General features: G+C 41.9%; 1 protein-coding gene across 2 annotated transcripts in view; it reads left to right on the top strand.

Moving 5' to 3' along the window:
• The window catches only part of gas2l3 (growth arrest-specific 2 like 3), a 39,415-nt gene extending 19,372 nt beyond the window's left edge, over positions 1–20,043 (top strand). For both annotated transcript variants that reach the window (XM_074698590.1, XM_074698589.1), the window contains exons 3-9: positions 6,761–6,947; positions 10,362–10,480; positions 11,889–12,030; positions 13,340–13,403; positions 14,526–14,667; positions 15,611–15,715; positions 17,570–20,043. In XM_074698590.1, the coding sequence (XP_074554691.1) occupies positions 6,761–6,947; positions 10,362–10,480; positions 11,889–12,030; positions 13,340–13,403; positions 14,526–14,667; positions 15,611–15,715; positions 17,570–18,943 (2,133 nt within the window). In that variant the 3' untranslated portion in view covers positions 18,944–20,043. The remainder of the gene's footprint in view (positions 1–6,760; positions 6,948–10,361; positions 10,481–11,888; positions 12,031–13,339; positions 13,404–14,525; positions 14,668–15,610; positions 15,716–17,569) is intronic.
• The last annotated feature ends 731 nt before the right edge of the window (positions 20,044–20,774 follow it).

Genomic DNA, 20,774 nt, shown 5'->3' with positions numbered 1-20,774 from the left:
GAACAGAAACACTGGAGCAGCTGTCTCCACGCATTTTTTATAAGACAAAGCAGATGCATTAAAGTCGACACATAATACTCCTTAGCATGGACTTATTTAGTAACTTAAAGCACGTTAGTGGAAGAAATCCGGACCTTGTAGGGGTGCTGTAGGTGAAGAGCTTCCTGTGAGGATATTGATCCGTGTCAGACTGTGCGACGCTGCAGAGACTCTGACACTGCAGCTACCTCCAGATCTCAGAGCTTCACTGCTCATGTAGAGCACAGTCACATTGGATAAACCAACAGACTCACACTACTCTGTTCACTCGTGCTGAAAATGTATGCACTCATGGAAGTATAAATAGCATATGCGCGCATCTATAAATGCAACAGTACAACACACTGTAAAATCTGAAGTCTGTGGGTTTTGATTTCCAACCTTGGATGTTTGAACAGACCTCAGATGGATATGTTGTGAACTGTGCTGTGGGGATTTTCACAGCAGAGTGCTTTTGGTGGACAGACTTTCTAGGTTTACCTAATTTCTGTAACAAAATGGTAGACTTTTGAAAAAAGCGACAACCAGTTTGTGTATAACAGGACAAAAAGACGTGGTCAGCAGAAGCAGAAATTCACACCAAGGAGAAAAAAGTAACATTCGCAAAACCCTCAACAAATGAAGGGAGGTTTCTCTGTTTTCAACAAGAAGTACAGCCCTTCATGCTTTCCCAAAATTCCTCCTAAAAACCAAGGCTACAATGTTCTTTTCCTCCCAGCATCACAAATATCTGGAATGAAAGTGCTCAGAGCTGCTCTTGGAGTATTTGAAAAGCGTGAAGTGACCTCATTAGTTCAGCCTGGGCAAAACCAAACAGCTCCAGGTTTAGTGACAATCCCAAAGGTCAAAAGTCAATGGCCGGGCCATGGGAAGGTTTCCAGAAGAAACTGGATACAGCTGAAGCAAATTGAGAGTTTGGAAACAAAATCAAGTTTTTGTTTGGTATCACCAGCCACAGTCAAAATGTAGCTTATAGTTTGTGTAATTTTTTTTTTTTTTTTTTTTTTCATTGTCACTCTTGTTGTTTGCATTAGTCATGTTCATGAATCACTGATGTTGCACTAAGGCAGGGTTTTGTAGAAATGAGAGCAGATGACCACAGTTTGTATAGCTAAAGAAGATCATGATGCTAAAGAAAAACGATGCTTTAAGACGGCTGGTACGCTCCAGTATGTAATACTGACATTTCTTAATTCAACCCCTTGGTGTTTCATGACTTTTTAGATTTACTTGGACACTCACATCCTTTCACAGGGGTTACATGACTCTGAGTTGTCAGACTTTGCCACTGTGTGATGTTTATTTATTTGAGACAACTTTGCTTCATTTGAATGGGTACACAAAGGCAGTCGATGGACTCAGTGTTAGAAATGTATGATCCAAGTTCGATCACTGTGGTCACATTTCAAATATTTTGCTTCATCCCACTTTTTCTCGACCTTTAATCATTCAATACAATAAACCACTGTATTGTTTAGGGAGAGTAAGTCCTCTTTCCTATAAGCAGCTCTGCTAAAGATTATCCCATAAACTCCTAATGCCTGCACGATGAACGTACGGGAACAAACTGTACCAAAATCTCAGTTTGTTGCATTTCTGACTGAGATTACCAATCCACATTCCATAGATTTATGGGAACAGACGTACTTAAAGAAACATGAATTACCCAACATTCTCTGTGTACGTACTGCAGTACAGATTAACATTTACAGCACTACGTAATTTCTACAGCATACACTACTCTGCTTTATTTTCTAATTGGCTGGATGTTGAGCAGGGTATGTATGTTCTGCACCCTCAGAGCCCCACAGGCAGCCTGTCCTCCTGATCGGCGTTACATAACATGTGTGTGTTTATGTAGGTGGGTTCAACCCCTCTTTTGAAGTGAGGTAACACATTATTGTTCAGGTGTTTGTGCCACTGTCTCCTGACGTGTAACTGAAATTCATCCCTCTCCGTTGATTCAGGGGTCATACCAATGGGCAAAGTGTGTAAATTAAACTTTCCTAAATCAGGGATTTAATTTAATTTTATCATCTAAGTGTCCACTCCCACACTTTACTTGAAGTTTTCGTGGCTGACATTTGCAATATAGACTATGAGGCAATAAGCCCATCTCGTGAATCTTTTGAAGCAAATCAGGTATAGCAGCCATATTGGTAGTGGCAAGGGCTTCACGTACAGCTATAGGGTGCTCGTCAGACATGTGAACATAGTTGTACCTCTGATTGGTCGAGCTCGCGATCTTAATATCCTCTAAACTGCTGAGTCAGAAAAAACTTGACCCCTGTACAGTTTTTTGAACCAGGCTGTAAATAGAAAAATGTTTCATGTTGTTTAAAGATAAAAATGAGTTCTGAATTGTTTGTAACAAGTAAAAAGAAATCTGCCTATGGAACAAAAAATTTGAAAGAAAATTTGCTTGAAACTAGAATGATGTCTTGTTCCATTGGCAGATGTTTTTACTTGTTACAAGCTATTCAGGCGTCATTTTTGTTCTTTAACAGCTTGAAAAATGACATTTTTTGCAGTAGTCGGATGAATGTTCCTTACCTTGAGGCTAAAAAGTAATGTTCTACTTGAAATCAAGACAAATCACTTGATAAGATTTCTGTTTTTTTGCAATGTAGCACTTCTGCATTGTCATATCACACCCTGCCAAACTGTGCTTTCATATCTTTTTCTGTAGCCTGTTAAAGGTTCCATAAAACATCACTCCACTCTCTGTTATACCAAGTGAAATGTTTACATTTTGATGTTTATTGTAATCACTAAACATCATGTGCTCAATCTTAATACCAGCAGCAAAAGGTCTGTAAACTCAAAGAGTTCATACAGCATCAGATAACACAATGAGTATATTACATTACACCATTATAAGAATGAATGTCACCTGAGGTTGGACAATACAGCGACAGACCACCTCACATGATGTTCACTTTACTTGTCATGAGGAGGCTATTCAGCCTGATGAGGACAGCTTTTATCAGCTGGGGAGATTTACAGAGCTAAAATTTCAGAAGACGGGGTTTATTAACTGTGGATCGAGCTTTGAATAAAAGTCGGTAAAATGGAATGTAAGAAAAGATGTGAGAAAAGATGCAATGCGAAAAAGAAAAAAAACTTTTTTCTCCTCACACTGGTGTTTTAGAAGTTGTCATCTTAGCATCTGTCTGAATTTCTTTATTTTAGCTGCTGTCTCTTTAAGGCTCCCATTCCACAAACCCCCTTTCTCCTGATTGGCCAGCCCTCTGGAGGCCTGTTGGAGGCAGCACTATGGGCAGACCTTGGTGTTTGAGGCCCACCTATCCTATGTATCACATACCAGTTGGGCGACCCTTTTTGCGATGACCTCATTATTTCGGCAAGTCCTGTGAAGACCTTGGGTTTTTTTTTAGATTAGACCAGTTTTAGCAGTTTACAGACAGATGGACATCCAGTTGTTGCTTAATGGAACTCTAAGTTTTCCAGTGTAACCAATTGTGAAGCAAAGTTTATGCTGTGTTCGCAATAACTCACGCAATCATGCCAGAGTTTTCAGATTAGGCTGTTTGAGAAAGCATAATTGTGTCAGTTCTAAATAATGTAAAGCTACTTAAGGAGGTGCCAGAGGGACAGTATGTAGCCTAAAATAGCACAACCCCCTTCCCTTAAAGCACAGAGTTGTAACACTAGTTCTTTTACATATGCCACAGTCACAGAGTAAACTAATTTCACAGCTTTTCAGAACTTTTTTTAATTTGTAGTATCTGCATTGTGGATATCAGAGGGTGTTGGGTCACACAGCTAAAGCATTCAAAGCAGCGTTGTCAAAGACAGAACAGAGATCTGTAGGAGTACATTATCATATAACAGCCTGTCTGTCCGGCTGGCCTGGAGGTTTCCTGTTTGCATGCATTCAGGGTCTGAACAAGTGTCTGCCTTGTTTTCGAAAACAAAACCCCCTCAGCCCTGTGGGGCAGTATCTCATTAATGTTTGATGACATGTGACCGCCACGGAGATTAAATGCTGTATCTTAAACAGATGTCAATATACTGTAGTGGACGTGGGGCTGGAAGCAGGGGCGTCATCCAGAAGTGAGTTATGTAACGTCTGGCCAAGTTGTAATAATGCACATCTGCTGCTGGTTTGGAGATTTCCCCTCACGATGCCTGTTCATGATTGAAAAGCTGAAAACAAAAACAACAGGGGTATTCTGTTCCTATGAAAAAAAAGCTTTTTTTTTTTTTTTTGAAAACAGGAAGTGTTGTTGTACATCTCTTGTGGGCTATCATTTAAGAACGAAGCACTTTGGATGCTGAAGTCAGTGTTCACCTTTTGTAGCTTAGCTCAAAATTACACCTGTGTACAAGTAAAGTTGAAAATCCTTTAAATTATGTGTTAGGACAAAGAAAAGTGAGGTTATGACTCCTGTGTGTAAGACTCTTTCAGCTCAAAGGACAGAGCAGAGCTGCAGAGATGAGAGACGAAAATCTGAGGAATGTGCGCAGCAGCAGAGATGGATATGATGGGACAACAACGTCAAAGCTGAGGTCTGCGTCTCGCTCCAGGCACAGCCTGAACCAGGACTGTGAACCAGAGCTAGACACCCAGTTGAGCAGTCGAGTGCAGCAGCGTTCATTTGTCTCAGACCCTCCTCATAAATTTGAAACCAAAGTCAAAAAGAGACACTGGGAGGTTTTCTTAGAGTCAAAAATGACCAAACATAAAATCATGAAGGAATTTAGTGTTCAGGGATCAAGATACATTTGTGGTTTTTACTCTTTACTCTACGCTGTGCACACTGGGCCTGGTTGGAGTGTAGTTACAGCATCAGAGCGTGCTGCAAACTCCAGCAGAGCATTAAGTGAAGTGTGGTATGACGACATCCCTGATGCATTCCCCCTGCATGGATGGCTGGCTTAAACTCCTCTGTTTTCCCCCAGTGTATGGCTGAATGGTTAATAGAGTATGATGATAATACAGTGTTGTCTTGCACAGACAGTCGGCTCTGTGGAGGAGCTGCTAACCTACATTCAGGGTTAAAAAGCTATGAAGATGTTTCCAAGAAGAAACATTAAGTAGGTTTGTGTTGTGCAGTATTTCCACAAGGACTGTACTGGGAACGTGTTTGGGCTGATTTCATTACGCCCCACCGAAGAGATTAAATTTGCAAATCTGAGCCGTGAATCAGGCCTGGAAGAAGAAAACATGTTTTTAACATGAACATTGAAAACAAATCTGTGCTCTGAATGAGGGAGTCCCAGAACCATGAAACACTGCATTCACATTTAAAACAGCTGGTACCTTTAAGGTGTGGATCACTAATTTATAAAGAGCGTTGAGCATGTTGTTTGATAATATTAAATCTCAGTCACAGTTAAAGTCACAGAAAAGAGTTAATTTCATATAAGTTGTGTTATATGTGCAGTAAAACCAAAAGAACAAATACACAGTCTAAAGGTGCATTAGGAAATCAACATCTTCTCCCTCATTCGTTGTTTTTAGAGTACGCTCATGTTGCTCGTTTTGGCTGTGTAACTATGCCTTAAGGCTCAGGATATTCCAAGTTGGTTGAACGAACATTTAAATTCTGACTGACTGGTCCAAAGGTCAGAGAATGCTCAGAAAGCAGACCAAATTTAGCCAGGTGTATCAAAGGAGGCTATCATTGTGCTTTAACACATTTTGAAATTTGTAGAAATCCCTCAATCTGTGTGTGAACTGCTTAAAACGGTCTATTCTAAAAATAGTACAAGATCTTCATGAGACACTCTGAAATAATGAGGTCATGGGTCATAGCATGGGACTCAAACACCAAGGTCTTCCCTTGACAGGCCTCTAGAGGGATGGCCAATCAGAGGGAAGGGGGTTTGTAGAATGGGGAGCCTTAAAGAGACAGTAGCTTAGACTAAATGTTACTGATGAAGACTGAAACAAAAGTTTTCTTTGACACTGGTGTGGGAAGAATAGCGTTATTTTTTAAAGCTATAAACTATGTAAAGCTACTTTGCTAATACCAGTGGACTGTGAAAACCCCCAAAAAAAGCACTGTACCCCTTCTTTAACACAGGCATTGAAATTGAACTCAGCAGAGCTGCTGAAGACTGCTGTAGAGGCAGGAAATAAAGCTATCTCCAGATCATCAGTTTGTTTTCCAGAAAGCAGAGGTTCCCAGGTTAGGACAAAAAGATGAGTCTGTGTTGCTGCTGCTCTGATTGAAGTGAACATTAGCCCGCTTGCTAATCACAAGGTAGTTTCCCCTCGGTTATTTTAGTTAAGCGGGGCTTTAATTTCAGACCAGTGTATCCCTTATTAAAACAATGATTAACAGTGAGGAGCACTCAGACCAGATTAGACAGACGTCTCAATATGTGGGCAGTCAATAATCTGTTTACATCCTGCCGGCTTCATGTCACTGTTTCTAATCCTTTGAGTCATACAAGAGGATACAGACCATTTAAATTAGGTCCCAATTTTGGTCTGCTTCTTCAAATTCAAATTCAAAGATGCAGACATTTTCCCCTTTGAGTAAAACTGCCTTTCAAATATTGTCAAATATCATCTTCTTCTTTTACAACTTTAAAAGATACAGTAGATGTCTGAAGTTATTGGAAATGCAAAACTCTCCAACACTCTGAATATAAAAGTCATTTTTACTGCTTTGTATTTTGCTGATTTGATCATTTATTAGAAAAAGTTGTTAAGTTGTCTTTCCACTTTGTCCCATTTTGTCCCTAGGGGTGGTTTGGAGAGAAGTTTGATGCCCCTCTGTTGAGTCCCAAGAGCCCTCGCAGCCCGTTGGCACAGAGACACGGCCCCGGCCTGGCAGATGTCTTCCAGTACGATCAGTGGCTGGCTGTGCGACATGAGGCCACGCTGGTGCCAATGCAGGAGGACCTGGCCATTTGGCTCACTGGCATGCTGGGTAAGTGAAATGCATCAGTCATTACGGATAGTGTAAATGTTTCATTTAGTCTCTGTGTAATCTCTCTCTGAACAGCGATGTATGGTTCTAAAATAATGAAGGCCAACACTCCAGGTCATCACTCTTGCTGACTTCAGCAGTTTAAACCCAAGAGAAGAGCAGACTGTCTAGTGCTTAGCTTTTATTACATGAGTCTCAAAGCTTGATGAATAAATACTTTTAGCTAACTTTCACATTTACACTGCTGGATCTTTAAAAGGCTCAAAGTAGCGTTTCAGAATGCAAAAAAAGAAGAAATGGCAGTGAGCCAAAAAAAAAGCTTTTTATTACAAAAAACAATTAATCTAAAATTGGTTGTTCATCAACTGGTCAAAAAATTGAGACCACAGCTCAGAATTCCCCCAAGATCCCCTAAAATAGAAATAAAAGTTTGAAAAAGGACTCAGTAATGAGAAGCTCCACTGTTTGAGTTGATTGCTTAAAAATTTTGTTTCAACTTTGTGGCAATGCTGCTCCAGGTGGCTACGATGGCCCCTCCACTGAGCAGAATAAAACTTTTCAACTTTCAGTGTCCCATGTTTGATGCTCTCTTCAAAGGCAGTTTTTGTGACGCTGAAGATTAGGGCTATGAAGACTAGGGATGGGTACCTTTCACATTTGAAACAATACAGTACCGATGCCCGGTACCTGGCAATCGGTATTGGTACTCAACGTTACCAATTTTTGGTACTTTTTTGTGTTGATGCTTTAAAAACTATCAATTTGTTTAATGACAACATATATATTTTTTTCTCAATTCAACATCTGTATTCTTCAATACATAACCTTGCAATGCTGTGGCCATGTCTAGTATGGAAAATCACCTATTCTTCTAGTCCTTCATACTCACAAGGATGCATTTAGGAACCTAAAAATGGTACCTTTTTATTTTATGTGAATCGGTACCTGGTACTTTTGACAGAAATCGGTCATTACTAGGGGTGTAACGGTACACAAAAATCACGGTTCGGTACGTACCTTGGTTTTAGGGGTCATGGTTCGGTACATTTTTGGTACAGTATGGAACAACGCAAAACCATTTGCTTGTTTAGCATCTGCTTGTTTATTAAACCAAAAACTTGCCATTATACAGCGAGGGGGAGGCTCTTCAAGCGCCGGTTGGTCGTTAGCAGCAGCCATGATGAACTATTCAGACACAAGCCCCCGTGGCTACGGAAGCTCTTCGATATTCATCTTCTGATTGGCTCACCGTGAGACGTCACGTCCACATGATATGCACATGAACGCAAAGCACGAATCACAGACCACTTTCCTCATGAATATTATAACGCCTTCCCTGCTCAGCCAATCGTAGACGAGTGCTCACGTGAATATTAAAGAGCCATATGCAGCGGCTAACGTAAACTTACTGTACTCGTTTGAATACAGCACTGTACCAAACCGAACGGCCTTATGGAGCAGTTCGTCACGGATACATGCACTGTTACACCCCCAGTCATTACCTATAAAAGTACCTAATTCGGTACCCAACCCTAATGAAGACATCTTTTGTTCTTAGAGTTTCTCTCTCAGATGCCGTCTGATGGTTAGTGGGTAGCAGTCAGCACCACTAACGGCCTTAATATGTCCCTGACAAACAGCTACTCAGAGCCTTTTAGCTCAGTGCTGGTGAAATTATTTCTGGTCCAAAATTGAAACTGTAGACTGTGAGGTCTACAACTTGATTTTTTTGTTCCATGGCCCTTGGACCCTTAAAAAAAAAAAATCAAAATGACTGTCTCACCCTGTCCAACCTCAGCAGTAATGACGCATTATGATAGACTTTGTTTATGCAGCCCAATTATCTGACCACGTTCAAAGAGAGAAAGCTTTTTAGCCTTTTGCCAGGAGGAGGTAATGACAGAGTGAATACCTGACAGAAAATCACACTGAATCCACATTTTTGTGCAGATTTTGTCTTTTAAAGGCTGTGGTCTTTAACTTTTGATCAGCTGATAAACTGTTTTCCTCTTCCTCCTTGTTGTTTGCAATAAATTGCTTTCGATATTCTTGTGTCTCACTTCCGTTCCTTCTTGAATTTCTTACAGCCTTCTTAAGATTCAATAGCCCAAAATGTAAATTTATAATTTCTTTCAACTGGTCTTTAGATTTTGATCAGGTGTGCATATGTATCAAAAACCACCACTGGATGAGCAACAACAGGAGTAGAGCTATTGTGTTCTGTCAGCTTTATATACTCCAAAACCTGCTTGTATGTGATTGGTTGAGTCTACTCTGTCTGCAAATATGGTACAAACAAAAACCCAAACACTGTCCTGGCTGAAAATCCAGACCCTTGAGAAGAGATTATACATGTTGATGTAGACTCTAAAAAGTGATTTACTCCTCTGATGGTTAGTTAAAAATGTTTTAACTTTCTCTTTGTGATGCATTTCATTTTTTAGTTATTTATTTATTTATTATCTTACTGCTGTAGTTGAGTTCCATAGGTAGACAAGACCAAGTTAATGCACCCAGACCTGTGTACATGTGAGTCAGCACTGGGCTGTTGCATGCAAACTGTCTCCCTGGAGGCTTGGAAAATACAGGAGCACAATTGACTCGGGTGTCCCGTGTAATTGGATTTAGATGCTGTCATTTCCATCCAGTCTTCTGCAAAAGCACAGAAACAGGAGTGGAACGAAATCCCTCATTTCATCTGTCTCCACCATTATACTGACATCTATTGTCCATCCAGATACAATGGAGCACTGAGGAAACCAAACCTGACTGGAAACTTACCCTATTGTTGGCTGCTGAAGCACTTCTTTATTTTGTTGAAGAAGAATTCTTGTTTTTTTTTTCTCATCAGGAATGTGGGCAGATACCAAACACTCAACTTGAGTTATTAGTAGCATGACCCTCTGACCTGTATCCCACATTTTTTGGTCTTTTTCAACCTGTTTGACCCATCTGATAGTGAATCCTGAGGGACTGGGCGCTGCAGAAACAGGTGGCGTGCAGCAGGTCGAGTTTCAAGCCCTGAGGCTCATCCGTTGTTAGGTGGGAAATAAACTTTTGAGGGGAAATCTTTGTCACTTAATGTTGTGGCTTTTGTGGCTTGTGTTCTCAATGTACATTAAGTTCACACAGCTTTTGTTGATCTCCCTACGGCCATGATTTACAACTTGAGGCCGTGGGAGCGCAATAAGTCCGAGGGGAGTCAGTGTCAGCGAACTACAAAAGATTGTGCAGAGCTGGAGAAACTGCCCATGAGAGGAGGTTTTGTTTGTGTAATTATAACCAATCTGCTCTGAAGTTGTAGTTTCCAACACGAGTAAGATAAAATGGGCCTTCTCTTCAGTTAAAGCTCTGGTAGGTAGTAAAGAAGGATCGGTTTGCTGCAGCTGATGTTTTATGCTCTTTCACTTTCAGGGGATGAAGTGAGAGCAGAGTTTTTCATGGAGGAGCTAAATAACGGCGTCAAACTCTGCCAGCTTATCGGCGTGCTGCAGACCAAGATCGCCGAGAGCTGCCCCTCTGCCCTTTGCAAGGTGAGTCAGACGGGAGGGATGGAAATAGCTCTGATGATCAGTCGAAAGGGCAGTCCTTACTCTGGCACGCAGGAGGGTGAGCTCTGCAGGTCGAAATTCTGGTGTCTTTTCACTTTGGGATACATTTCCTGCAGCATTTGGATAAAGTGCAATAAATTATAGGGCTGCAACTAACATTTATTTTAATAATCAATTACACTGATGATTATATTTATGATTAATTAGAATAATGGAAATAGTAAAATTCGCAAAACCAAACATGTGCTGTTATTTTAGTTGATGACTATTGTTTAATGATACATACAAAGAAAAAACATATAAACATAGTTTAAGCTGACCAGATGCTACGTTTATGAATTATAACAAATGACAGGGATGTACTATCACTTAAAGAATCAACAGTATAGGCAAAATAACATAAAATATATTATGTCATCAGATTAAGAATTTAGTGGGTCAAAAAGGCAAATAAAAATGTTTCCTCAGTCTTTTCCCCCTACAGGTCAAACAGTTCACCCCCTCTGCCCTGCCACTATCTGTAGCAGCTAACGCTAATGCTAACGTTAGTTTAATGAACTCCTTGTGGTTTTCAAACGAAGTGGCGATTCAATAAAAAGACGAAACGACTCCTAATGTCGGATTTTGTAGCTCCTCCCCTTGTTGTTGAGCTCCCCGGCTCGTCATTGATGAGCCAAACATGTTCCCGTTTTAAGTGCTGGATCATTGCAGTCGTACTGCTGTGCCATGCTAGGTCTTTTTTTAATGTTGTAATTAAAACGCTGTGTGCTTTTACTCACTTACTCTAAATACTCCTAAACTCGGGATTTTTTTGGACGAACGGCTTCCCCAGCTCCGCCATTGTCCCCATGTTTACTTGTTTCCCTGCTCGGCTTCTCCTTCACCACGCTGAACTGTTTACATATGACGCAAACAGCCCCGCAGCCCAGGTAATCTACACTCCAGACCAGTAGGTGGCGGTGACGCACCTTTAGCTAGTTACCAACCACTAAATAATCTGACAAAAAGGAAGAAGACAAACTAATACAGTAATGGCGCAGCAAAGTGCATCAGTTATAAAAAAAAAAAAAAAAAAAAACATTGTTGATGCTTTTACAAATAGATTTTTATCGACTTGTCATTGCAGCCCCAATAATTTATAATTTAATTTGAAATATTTACCGTTAAAGTGTTTAAAGGTGATTTGGTATGAAAGAGTTGTCCTCAATTAATTCTCCACATGTTCACAGTAATGATCCTGCTGTCAACTTTTAGCCCTTTTACAGTATCTATGCTGGAAGCTTGACTGTACTTACAGTTTAAAGATGCTTACACAGTTTTTGTTACACCCTTCAGCAAATGTCGCAACAATTTTTTATATTAATGCTGACATGTTATGTCTTTCCGACAGCTTTTCCCCACGAGGAAGGTTGCTTGTAAGCGGGATGCCTCTCCAGGTTCCTTCTTCGCTCGAGACAACACCGCAAACTTCCTGGCCTGGTGTCGCCACATCGGCATAGAGGAGACCTACCTGTTTGAGTCAGAAGGCCTCGGTAAGAGCTGCAGCAAGTGACTGTTTGTACTGATTAACTACGTTTTAATGTGGCCACGTTGTTCGGGGCCATCTGCATCTCTGTTGTACTTTGATACCAGTGAAGTTAAAAAGAAAACTCCTGAGCTGCGACTCAATTCTTACAACAAAAGAGTGTGTCCCTTAGAATTAAGCTCCTTCATTTATATCTCAACTCCAGCTCAAAAAAAGTTGGGACTTTTGTTAAAATGTAAATAAAACAGAAAACAATGATTTGTAAATTTCAGGAATCAATATTTTGTCACAAGAGAACTTAGCTCTCTTCAAATCCAGCCACTCAAACATAAACCTGTGCCTCAGGAGACTTTGACCTTTGAGTTTTGTGAAAATAACAACATTGTGTGAGTTTTTGGCTGACCCCTGTTCATGTGAATATTAGCTTTGTTTGTTTCCAAAAAATACCCCACAGTAACTGATTAAACTCCTGACAACCAGATACAAAGTCCTTTTGCAGAGACGGGGAGTACATGTTTTACTCACCCAAGCAGATGTTTTGCAATCATCTGGTAAATCTTTTATTCCAAGGACTGAAGTTTTGGAGAAACTTGCCTGACGCCAGCCAAGTCACGTTTTGGGCTTGAAAACTTAGCAAGTGATATCCTGAAGAGTTTTTCTGAATGTGCTTGGCCACTGTCAACTTCTTGGAAAAAGTTCTGTTATTGTCCTCTGAATCTCAACACTTTAAGTATGCTCAGTGGAGTACAGGACAGTTTAGATAAGTTTAAACAAGTTCAGGAGAAAGTCAGGATGGAGAAAATCAAGAAAAATACCATGAGATTTTTTTTACATGACCTGTCTCAAGATTTGCACTAACCCTACAAAATATTAATTGCTAATATAATCAAACCAACATACTGTGGTGGTAAGCTCCTGATATCTCTGCACAGATCTGTTGTTTAAGACTACCGTCTTAATGGTTTTATAGGATCTGTGGAGGAAAGCAATCATCCTGAGAGCGCTCAGCATGGGGCATCACCTCAATACACGTGATGTCTTCTGCTGTGAGGATGACCTCTGGGCTCCTCTTTTTCAGTGTACATTTTCTTGTAAAGCTATTCTTAAGTAGCTTTAATCTTGTAAATTTGAATTGAACACTCATACCCAAAGCTTTGCTCTCATCTTCATGGGTCACCCCACCAACCAAACAGGAAAGAGTTTATTTTATCATGTTGTGTTTTTTGAAGTCGTACTTTGTTTTTGATCTCAGAAAGAAATGTCTTCTCCCCCTAAAGATGATTTTACTGTTCCTAACTATGTTTTTTTCTCTTTAGTGCTGCATAAGGAACCTCGGCAAGTATGCCTCTGCCTGCTGGAGATCGGCCGCATCGTCTCCAAGTAAGTGTTTGGCTTGGTTTTGACTCAACGAATCTGTGTCCAAACACACAAGATAAGATGATACTGGATTTATCAAACGTATCATATTTAATACATGAGTTTCAAAGACTTCTATCTTATCAACACAATATATTTTTTAGTGGGGCTGTGAGGAGTTTGAAAGTGATCTTGAAAAAGTCTCCCTTCTAGTTTGGGTCGAGCCAAACTGGTAGCTAACCCAGGACAGGATTGATTTATTGCACATCTAGGTCTCTATGACAACACAGAAAACACAGAGATCTGTGTTTTTCACTGCTAAAAACGATTTCTGTGATTAATTTTGTAGTGATGGTGGACACAGGAGCCTATCTGACAGACAGAAAAAGGACAGAAGAGCCAAAAAAAGCTAAACAGGAGAGTGATACAGTACAAGCTAAAGGCTAATTAGCCTTTAACTTGGGCTGTATCACTCTATAACACAGGGGCTAAACTGTTAGTGCTAATGTTCATTCCAACCCACAGTCAGCAGTTATTCTGCAGTGGTCTGTTCAAACTTGAGAGTCTATCAATAAAATGAAGAGTGAGGTTACGTTAGCTCTGCTTGGTAGATGACTGGCAGGACATAGCTAAACAGGATTCACTAACGTTACACATTAAGGACATGTCTTAGAGCACCGGGCTGCCAGCTGTGCTAAATATAAACGGCTAATAAACTACTTACAAACTGACAGTGTTTACTTCTTGTCACGTCAGCTTACAAATACATCGGAGCACCGGGCGGCAAATGTCTTAAACATATAGCCGGCTTAATTTCATGTTTCAAACTGTAGCACTACATAACTGTGCTGATTAATACCTTACCTCAGTGCGTTGTATCCAGTAAAAAGTTGTCTTGAACAAAGAAAATGTGTTTAGACACGATCTCTATTTAATTCCAAAACAAACACAAGCCTCACCAAAAGTCATTTACAACAGTGTGCCAAGACTCCGGGCCAGAAGGTGGCGAGGGAGTGCAATTAAAACAGATCCTCCTCACATCTTTAGCATCTTTGAATGTGACTGCAGAGTAAATTTAAAAGTCAGCTTCACCTTTTCTGAATGTTTCTTAAAAAGAGTTTGTAAACCCTGCTGTTTGTCTGTCAGGTACGGCGTGGAGCCTCCTGTTCTGGTGAAGCTGGAGAAGGAGATTGAGCTGGAGGAGACTCTGCTGATGACAGAGGAACCACCTCCAGCCGTCAAAACTTTCAGCGTGTGCTGCCAGCATGGCGGCCTCTACCAGCCCGGGGTGAGTCTTGACTGACTGCTTCAAGTACGTGAGCTAAGAGAGAACTCTGCAGTGTTTTGACACAGACTGAACATGAAACTTTGCACCTGAGGGCAGGAAATCGAGCATGAGAATGGCTTTAGTTATCGCCCAGGAACGCCTGAAATAACGCTATGTTGTCATCCAGCTTCAGTGTAGATGACGGTTCACTTCTTACAACACACAAACAAGCAAAAAGAAGCAATAAAAGCCCACAGCTGATCACGTTAACGTCACAGAGCTGGTGCATGTGCGACCCAGTTAGAGAGGAGCAAAGATGGCGGCAGGCTTGCCGCTTCATTGGCGCCCCACAGGGTCTGACGCATCAAAGATGACCATGTGATGCTCGTGTGGGCGCCCCGTGCTTCGCCGTCACACGTGACCTCCAGGCAGAAGCATGCCGTCATGTAGCACAGAGATGAACTCTGTGCTCATTTGAATACACCAAGTGTCCGTCAGCTGTGGTTACGACACTTCCAGAATAACTCCCGATGGAGGCGAGTTCGCTCCCCTGAGGGTAAAAGGAGTCTCTAACAATCCCTGGGTTGGAGGTTTTATTCCCAGAGTAGACAGCACGGCTAAAAATAACTGCCCCCATTGAAGTGGGAGTCAGTTTGGATTAAAGCGTCCAACGACTTGTGTGTTTGTTTCTAAATTTTAGCCCCTTTACCCATTCACACAAGCATCAAACAGACAGTTAATAGTTATTTTGGTCCCGTGTGTCTTCATCACCTCGTCTCATTCCTGATTCATTGTGGGTAATTGCATCACTGCTCGCTCACATGGGAAAACTGGAGGTCCTTAAATATACTGCGTAGCTGTTGGGTCGTTTGAGGTTACTCTGAATTTTCCTCCAGCTGGAAGTGTCCCTTCATATGTTCAATCCAATATGGCCGCCTTATGGTGTTTGTGCTGTCCCGTGTAGGAGCAAGGCATGGACGACCCTCCCTGCAACTGCTCCAACAGAGTCTCCATTGAATACCTGTCTGAGGGACGCTACAGACTGGGAGACAAGACGCTCTTTATTCGGGTGGGTGTCCTACACACAAACACAAACACACACACACACACACACACACACACACACACACACACACACACACACACACAGAAACATTGTTTAAACCTTGAATTTAGCTTTTCACAATATTTTTGGAGAGGTCTGTGAGCTCAGCTGCCTCTCTTGGTGACTTAGATTCATGACAGAGTTTTGGTCCCTGTGAAAACTTTATACATGGTTTTAAAAAGTGTATATAGGCCTGATCTCAATCCAAAATTTAAAACGAGATTATCAGGACCAAAACAGGTTATTTCTAACTGCTTTGGTACAAATTGAGTTTGCAAAGTTTGCTTGTTGTCTCGTTTCAAACAACAGCTCCATGTCGCTGTGAATAAATAAATGATCTCATCCTTTGGAAGTCGTTAAAAATCATCTTAACCAATAAAAGTAGTGTTGGAAAGATTTGCCTTCTTTTCATTAGCACCAAAACTAACACAGGCCTTGGTAAGAGTCACATCTTCACGACAGTAGGTGCTTGATGCTCATGGGAAACGGAGTCTTTATCCCATGAACACACAAGCTTTTCCAGGTAATCCACACAACCCGTTTAACTAATTAGCCAAAAATGGGGGCTACACGCCATGAAATGCTGAAAATGAGGTCTAATAAAAGTAATGGAGGCGCAAAACATGTTGCTGCTAAAGGCCATGAACACTGTGCTAACATCTGAATGAAAAAAGAACAAACAGCCAAAGCTTTGTCTTTAATAGCTACATTCAAAGAGCCTGAGTCGGGTCAGGCTTTGGGTCTGTCCCTTGGAGATCCAAGTTCAGGATCAAGACAATCAGAGGTACTTGAAATAAGACTAGAAAAGATAACTATTGTAAAAAAAAATGTGCTTGGTTTTTCTAAATTGGGCTATATATTTCAGAGTGTTATTCTTTTCTAAAAAGTTATCTTTTTTCTGTATTTACAAGATCCTGTGTTTTCAGTAACTGTCTCAGTCTCTGTTGAGTCACTGCGTAGAAAGCTTGAATGCAACTGACACTGGCCACACACAAGATGGCGTTAGGACAGATTTAGTGCCCAGTTTGCCTCCCTATGGTGATCAGGGGCCAAATTCAGGACTCATTTAGCTGATTATTGAAAAATCCTCAAGTGTTTGGTGTCAATACAACATTTCTGTGATTTCGCATCAAGGCCTCCCCAATCTAGAATCGAAACTGCCTCCAACAGAATACATACTAACAGACAGGGTCAAAGGTCGTTAAGAGTGTGTTGCTGACCTCGGGTGATTCTGAAGAACTTAAACTTTGGGAATCTCCCATTTAAGCCCAGAATCTAACCAAACTGAACCCTGTAGACCTGGGTGTGTTCGCCTTCTTGCATGTTTTATTCCTCTTAATTCTTCCATAGTATCCTGGTTAATTCAGAGTTTTTTTCCCTGTGAATAAAATCAGTGTTTATTTTTTCAGCTGTATTGTGTCAAGGAGTTTAAAGGGGTTCAGTAAACAGTACCAGTATAAATACTCTGTATCCTATTAAGTCTGATACACACTGACAACACAGCCTGCTGGCAGTGTGTCCCAGTGTGTGTGTGTGATTTCTGGCAGAGATGTAGAGCATGCAGGCGTCTTCACTACATCACTGGCGGCTGGGATTGGACACATGTAAGCTTGTTACCCAACTGTGGTGGACTGCATTAAGCGATTACATCATAATTACTGCGCCGTGTGCCGTGCCACGCCTGAGGACAGACAGACCGCTGATAAACCTGCAGGAGCTATTTCAGGAGCTGCCACTGTCTTAGAGTTTCTTTGGAGGGTAATTGTGGTCTTTATCTTTTGGTCAGACTAACTTAGGAAGTGTTCCCTTCCTTCGCAGATGCTCCATGACAAACACGTGATGGTGCGTGTCGGCGGCGGTTGGGACACACTGCGTGGCTTCCTGATGAAGTACGACCCTCTGCGAGTGCTGCAGTTCACCACTCTGGAGCAGAAGATCCTCGCCTTCCAGAAAGGACCCCCTGGCCTGGGTGGTCAACACTGCAACGCAGCCCCCCCACCTCCTCCTGACATGGACCCCCTCGCTGCTGTCGACAACCTCATCTCATCCTTGTCCTCTTCCTCCTCCACTTCGTCGTCCTCCTCTTCCTCAAGCTCCACCTGCAAGCCAGTAAACACTGCTGGTCAGGCATGTCGGTCGTACACCCCCTCCCCGGCGTGCACCCCCACCCTGTCCAGAAAAGGTTCTATTGCAGCACCCAAGAAGAACCTTCAGATGACATCGCCATCGCCAAGGAAACCCACCCAGCTGCCCCTCCCCGTCGCCAGCAAAGGCTCCTCCTCTCTGCCCTCCACACCTGTTGGGAGTTCCTCCAAACAGTCGCCCAGCCCGATGGGGTTACAGGGGGCACAGGTCCCTCGCAGGGCTCTGACTCCGACATCAGCTCCATCCCCTACCCACCCAGACTCTTGCTCCGCTCCCAAAGTGAATCTCAAACCATCGCGGCGTGGCCCAGCAGCCCAGCCCAGGAGCCCCGTCTGCCCTGAGCCGTCCTCCAAATTCCCCAAGCCCTCCACCTCCCCCACCTCCTCATTCGTTCCTCGCCCAGTTACAGCACCAGCACGGGTCCCTGTCTCTAAAGACGCCCGGCCCCCAACCGGCGCCAGCCAGCGTTCTTGCATCACACAGCGCCGTCCTGGTTCTCCAGCCTCACGCCTTCGTCTAGAAGCAGCGAGGAGAGTGAGAATAGTCCCACGACCTGCAGCAAGTCCAATGAGAGTACCTATGTCAGCACCACAATCCCGGACCCCTACTCCCAACTCCCGGGCGGCCTCTCCTGCTGTCCCAAAAACTACCTGCACCCCCTCTAAGAGCAAAGAAGTCACAGCCAAAGCAAAAGCACAGACCCCGACTAAAGCAGCTGCTGCCCCACCACGCAGCACCGCTGCTGTCCCCAGGCAGGTCCCTGGGGAAAATACAGGCCCGTCACTCACCAGCAGAGCCAATCAGAAACCACCAACTACAGCAAAGAGGGCAGTGAGAAAACAAGCTCCCAGTAATAACCCTGACAAAGCCAAGTCCACTCTAAAACCTGAACTGTCTCCTGGACCGGCCCTCGCCCCGCTGAAAACCAGCCCCAACGTCAAAGCCACGAAGACAGAGCCGAGCGTACGCAAGAAGATCCCACAGTACATCGGAAAGAGCGAGGACCCTTATTTTGAAATGATCACCAGGAGGAAGCAGAGGGCCTAACGGGACTGTTTGATCTCAGACTTTTGAAAAACGTGATACTTATCACTAATCCAAACCACAAAGCTTCATTTTTGACCAATGTTTTTTCCAAATTATCTCATTAGTTTGGTTTATATACATTAACTTCTTGTCATTATTTTTATTTCTTCAATCCAAAAGGGTCAAAGATTTGGAGATTTTCGTGTTTTCTCTCTGAGGTGATTCAACTCTCTTTTTAAAGATCAACTCTTTTAACTGCTCAACACTAAAACTTGCACATTTACAGCCTCAACTGTTTTTAAGCATTACCAGTCATGACTTTTTTATATAACAAAAAAACAGTTCAGCATAAAAGTCATGTTCAACACTAACCTCAATGTTTTTTAGCTCAACTTGAGACAACAGGACGCAGCCATGACTCAGTGAAATGCACTTACGTAAACTTTAGCAGGTCAGTTTTTACTCATGAAGCAGCTTCTAAGTCCTGTTCTCTCCAGCATGTTACCAAAGTTGTGAAGACTTCAGTGACAAAACTGGAACTCTAATGATTTATTTTTTCCCCAATGAGAGGAAACTGGTGGAGGGTCAGGCGTGTATCTCGTCTGATTTCTGTAAAAATGATATCGAGGTGGGAGGAGCAGACCTTCCGTTCGTGTGCCTTCATCAGAGATCTCATCCTGAGCGGCAGTAGAATGTACTAGATGTTGAAACGGTGGACAGTGGGTAATTTGGGGGATTTTTTGTTTTTTTTTAATTGCACAGTACATACAAGCACTCATGCCTCTCTTTTCTCAGAGTCGCAGATGAACTACTGATCAAAACGCCTCTTTTCTTTTGAACAGGAAATCCTTTTAGAGCTTCTTGGTATAGACTTTTTATATGGTTTCTAAATTTTCTGTGTATTAAATTCTAGTTTTCTATGTCATGTTTGTGCATATAAGTGTGTGTGTGTTTGTGCGAGTGTGTGCAGTAAATCAATATTATCAGTGAGGCTTTTTTTCTTGTTTGGCACTTTACAGAAACCGCTGTTCTTGTCTGAAGTTGAATGTTGATACTGTCGATAGTTTTCCAGCTACCTGTCTGTCATCTGATTAATAAATGGAAAAGTGTTTTACAGGTCACTTCAGCTGTGTTACATTTTTTTCTTAATCAACACATCCCAACCCAACCCAGAGAAGGCCCAAGACCATGAGGGGATCATTTAGTCCAAAAAACAGTTTCCGTTTTTCCCTTGTTTAAACAAAGAACATTTTGGGCCAACTCAGCTTTGGCGCCACCTAGGAAATACAGCAAGGATATCAGGGCGCTTATGGCCCTCTTGGAGATGAATAAATCTGTTAGTCATCAGCATAAAAATGATCATAGATGCTATGCTTTCTGAAAATTGCACCCAGCAAAAAAAGTCAGAGTGAAAAAGTGAGTGGGCCAAGAATTGAACCCTGGGGAACTCCACAGTGGATGAGGTGGCACTGCAAAAAAAAAATCTTATCAGGTGTTTTTGTCTTGTTTTAAGTAAAAATGTGCTGTTATATTATGAATCGCATTTAACTGGTTAGTCCAGAAAAATGTCTAGAAAAATTTGCTCGTTAATTTGCTTGAAACTAGAATAAGGTCTTGAACCAATAACTTTTCTCTTGTTCCATTGGCTGATTCTTTCACTTGTTACAAGCAATTCAGACCTCATTTTTGTTTTAAAAAACCTGAAATAAGAAATTTTTCTGGACTACTCAAGTGAATGTGGCTCAAATTAAGTCTAAAAAGACTTTTTTTTTTTTTCCTTCGGGCTGAAAATAAGACAAAAACACTTGATAAATTTCATTTTTTTCAAGTGCACCTCTCGTTTGGCTCACTG

Source organism: Halichoeres trimaculatus, unplaced genomic scaffold, assembly GCF_033239565.1.
Source record: "Halichoeres trimaculatus isolate MK-OKI-2021-1 unplaced genomic scaffold, fHalTri1.1 fHalTri1_scaffold_21, whole genome shotgun sequence".
In the NCBI taxonomy this organism is placed as follows: Eukaryota; Metazoa; Chordata; class Actinopteri; order Labriformes; family Labridae; genus Halichoeres; species Halichoeres trimaculatus.
Note: the sequence above shows the minus strand (reverse complement) of the source record. Positions and strands in the feature narration are given on the sequence as shown.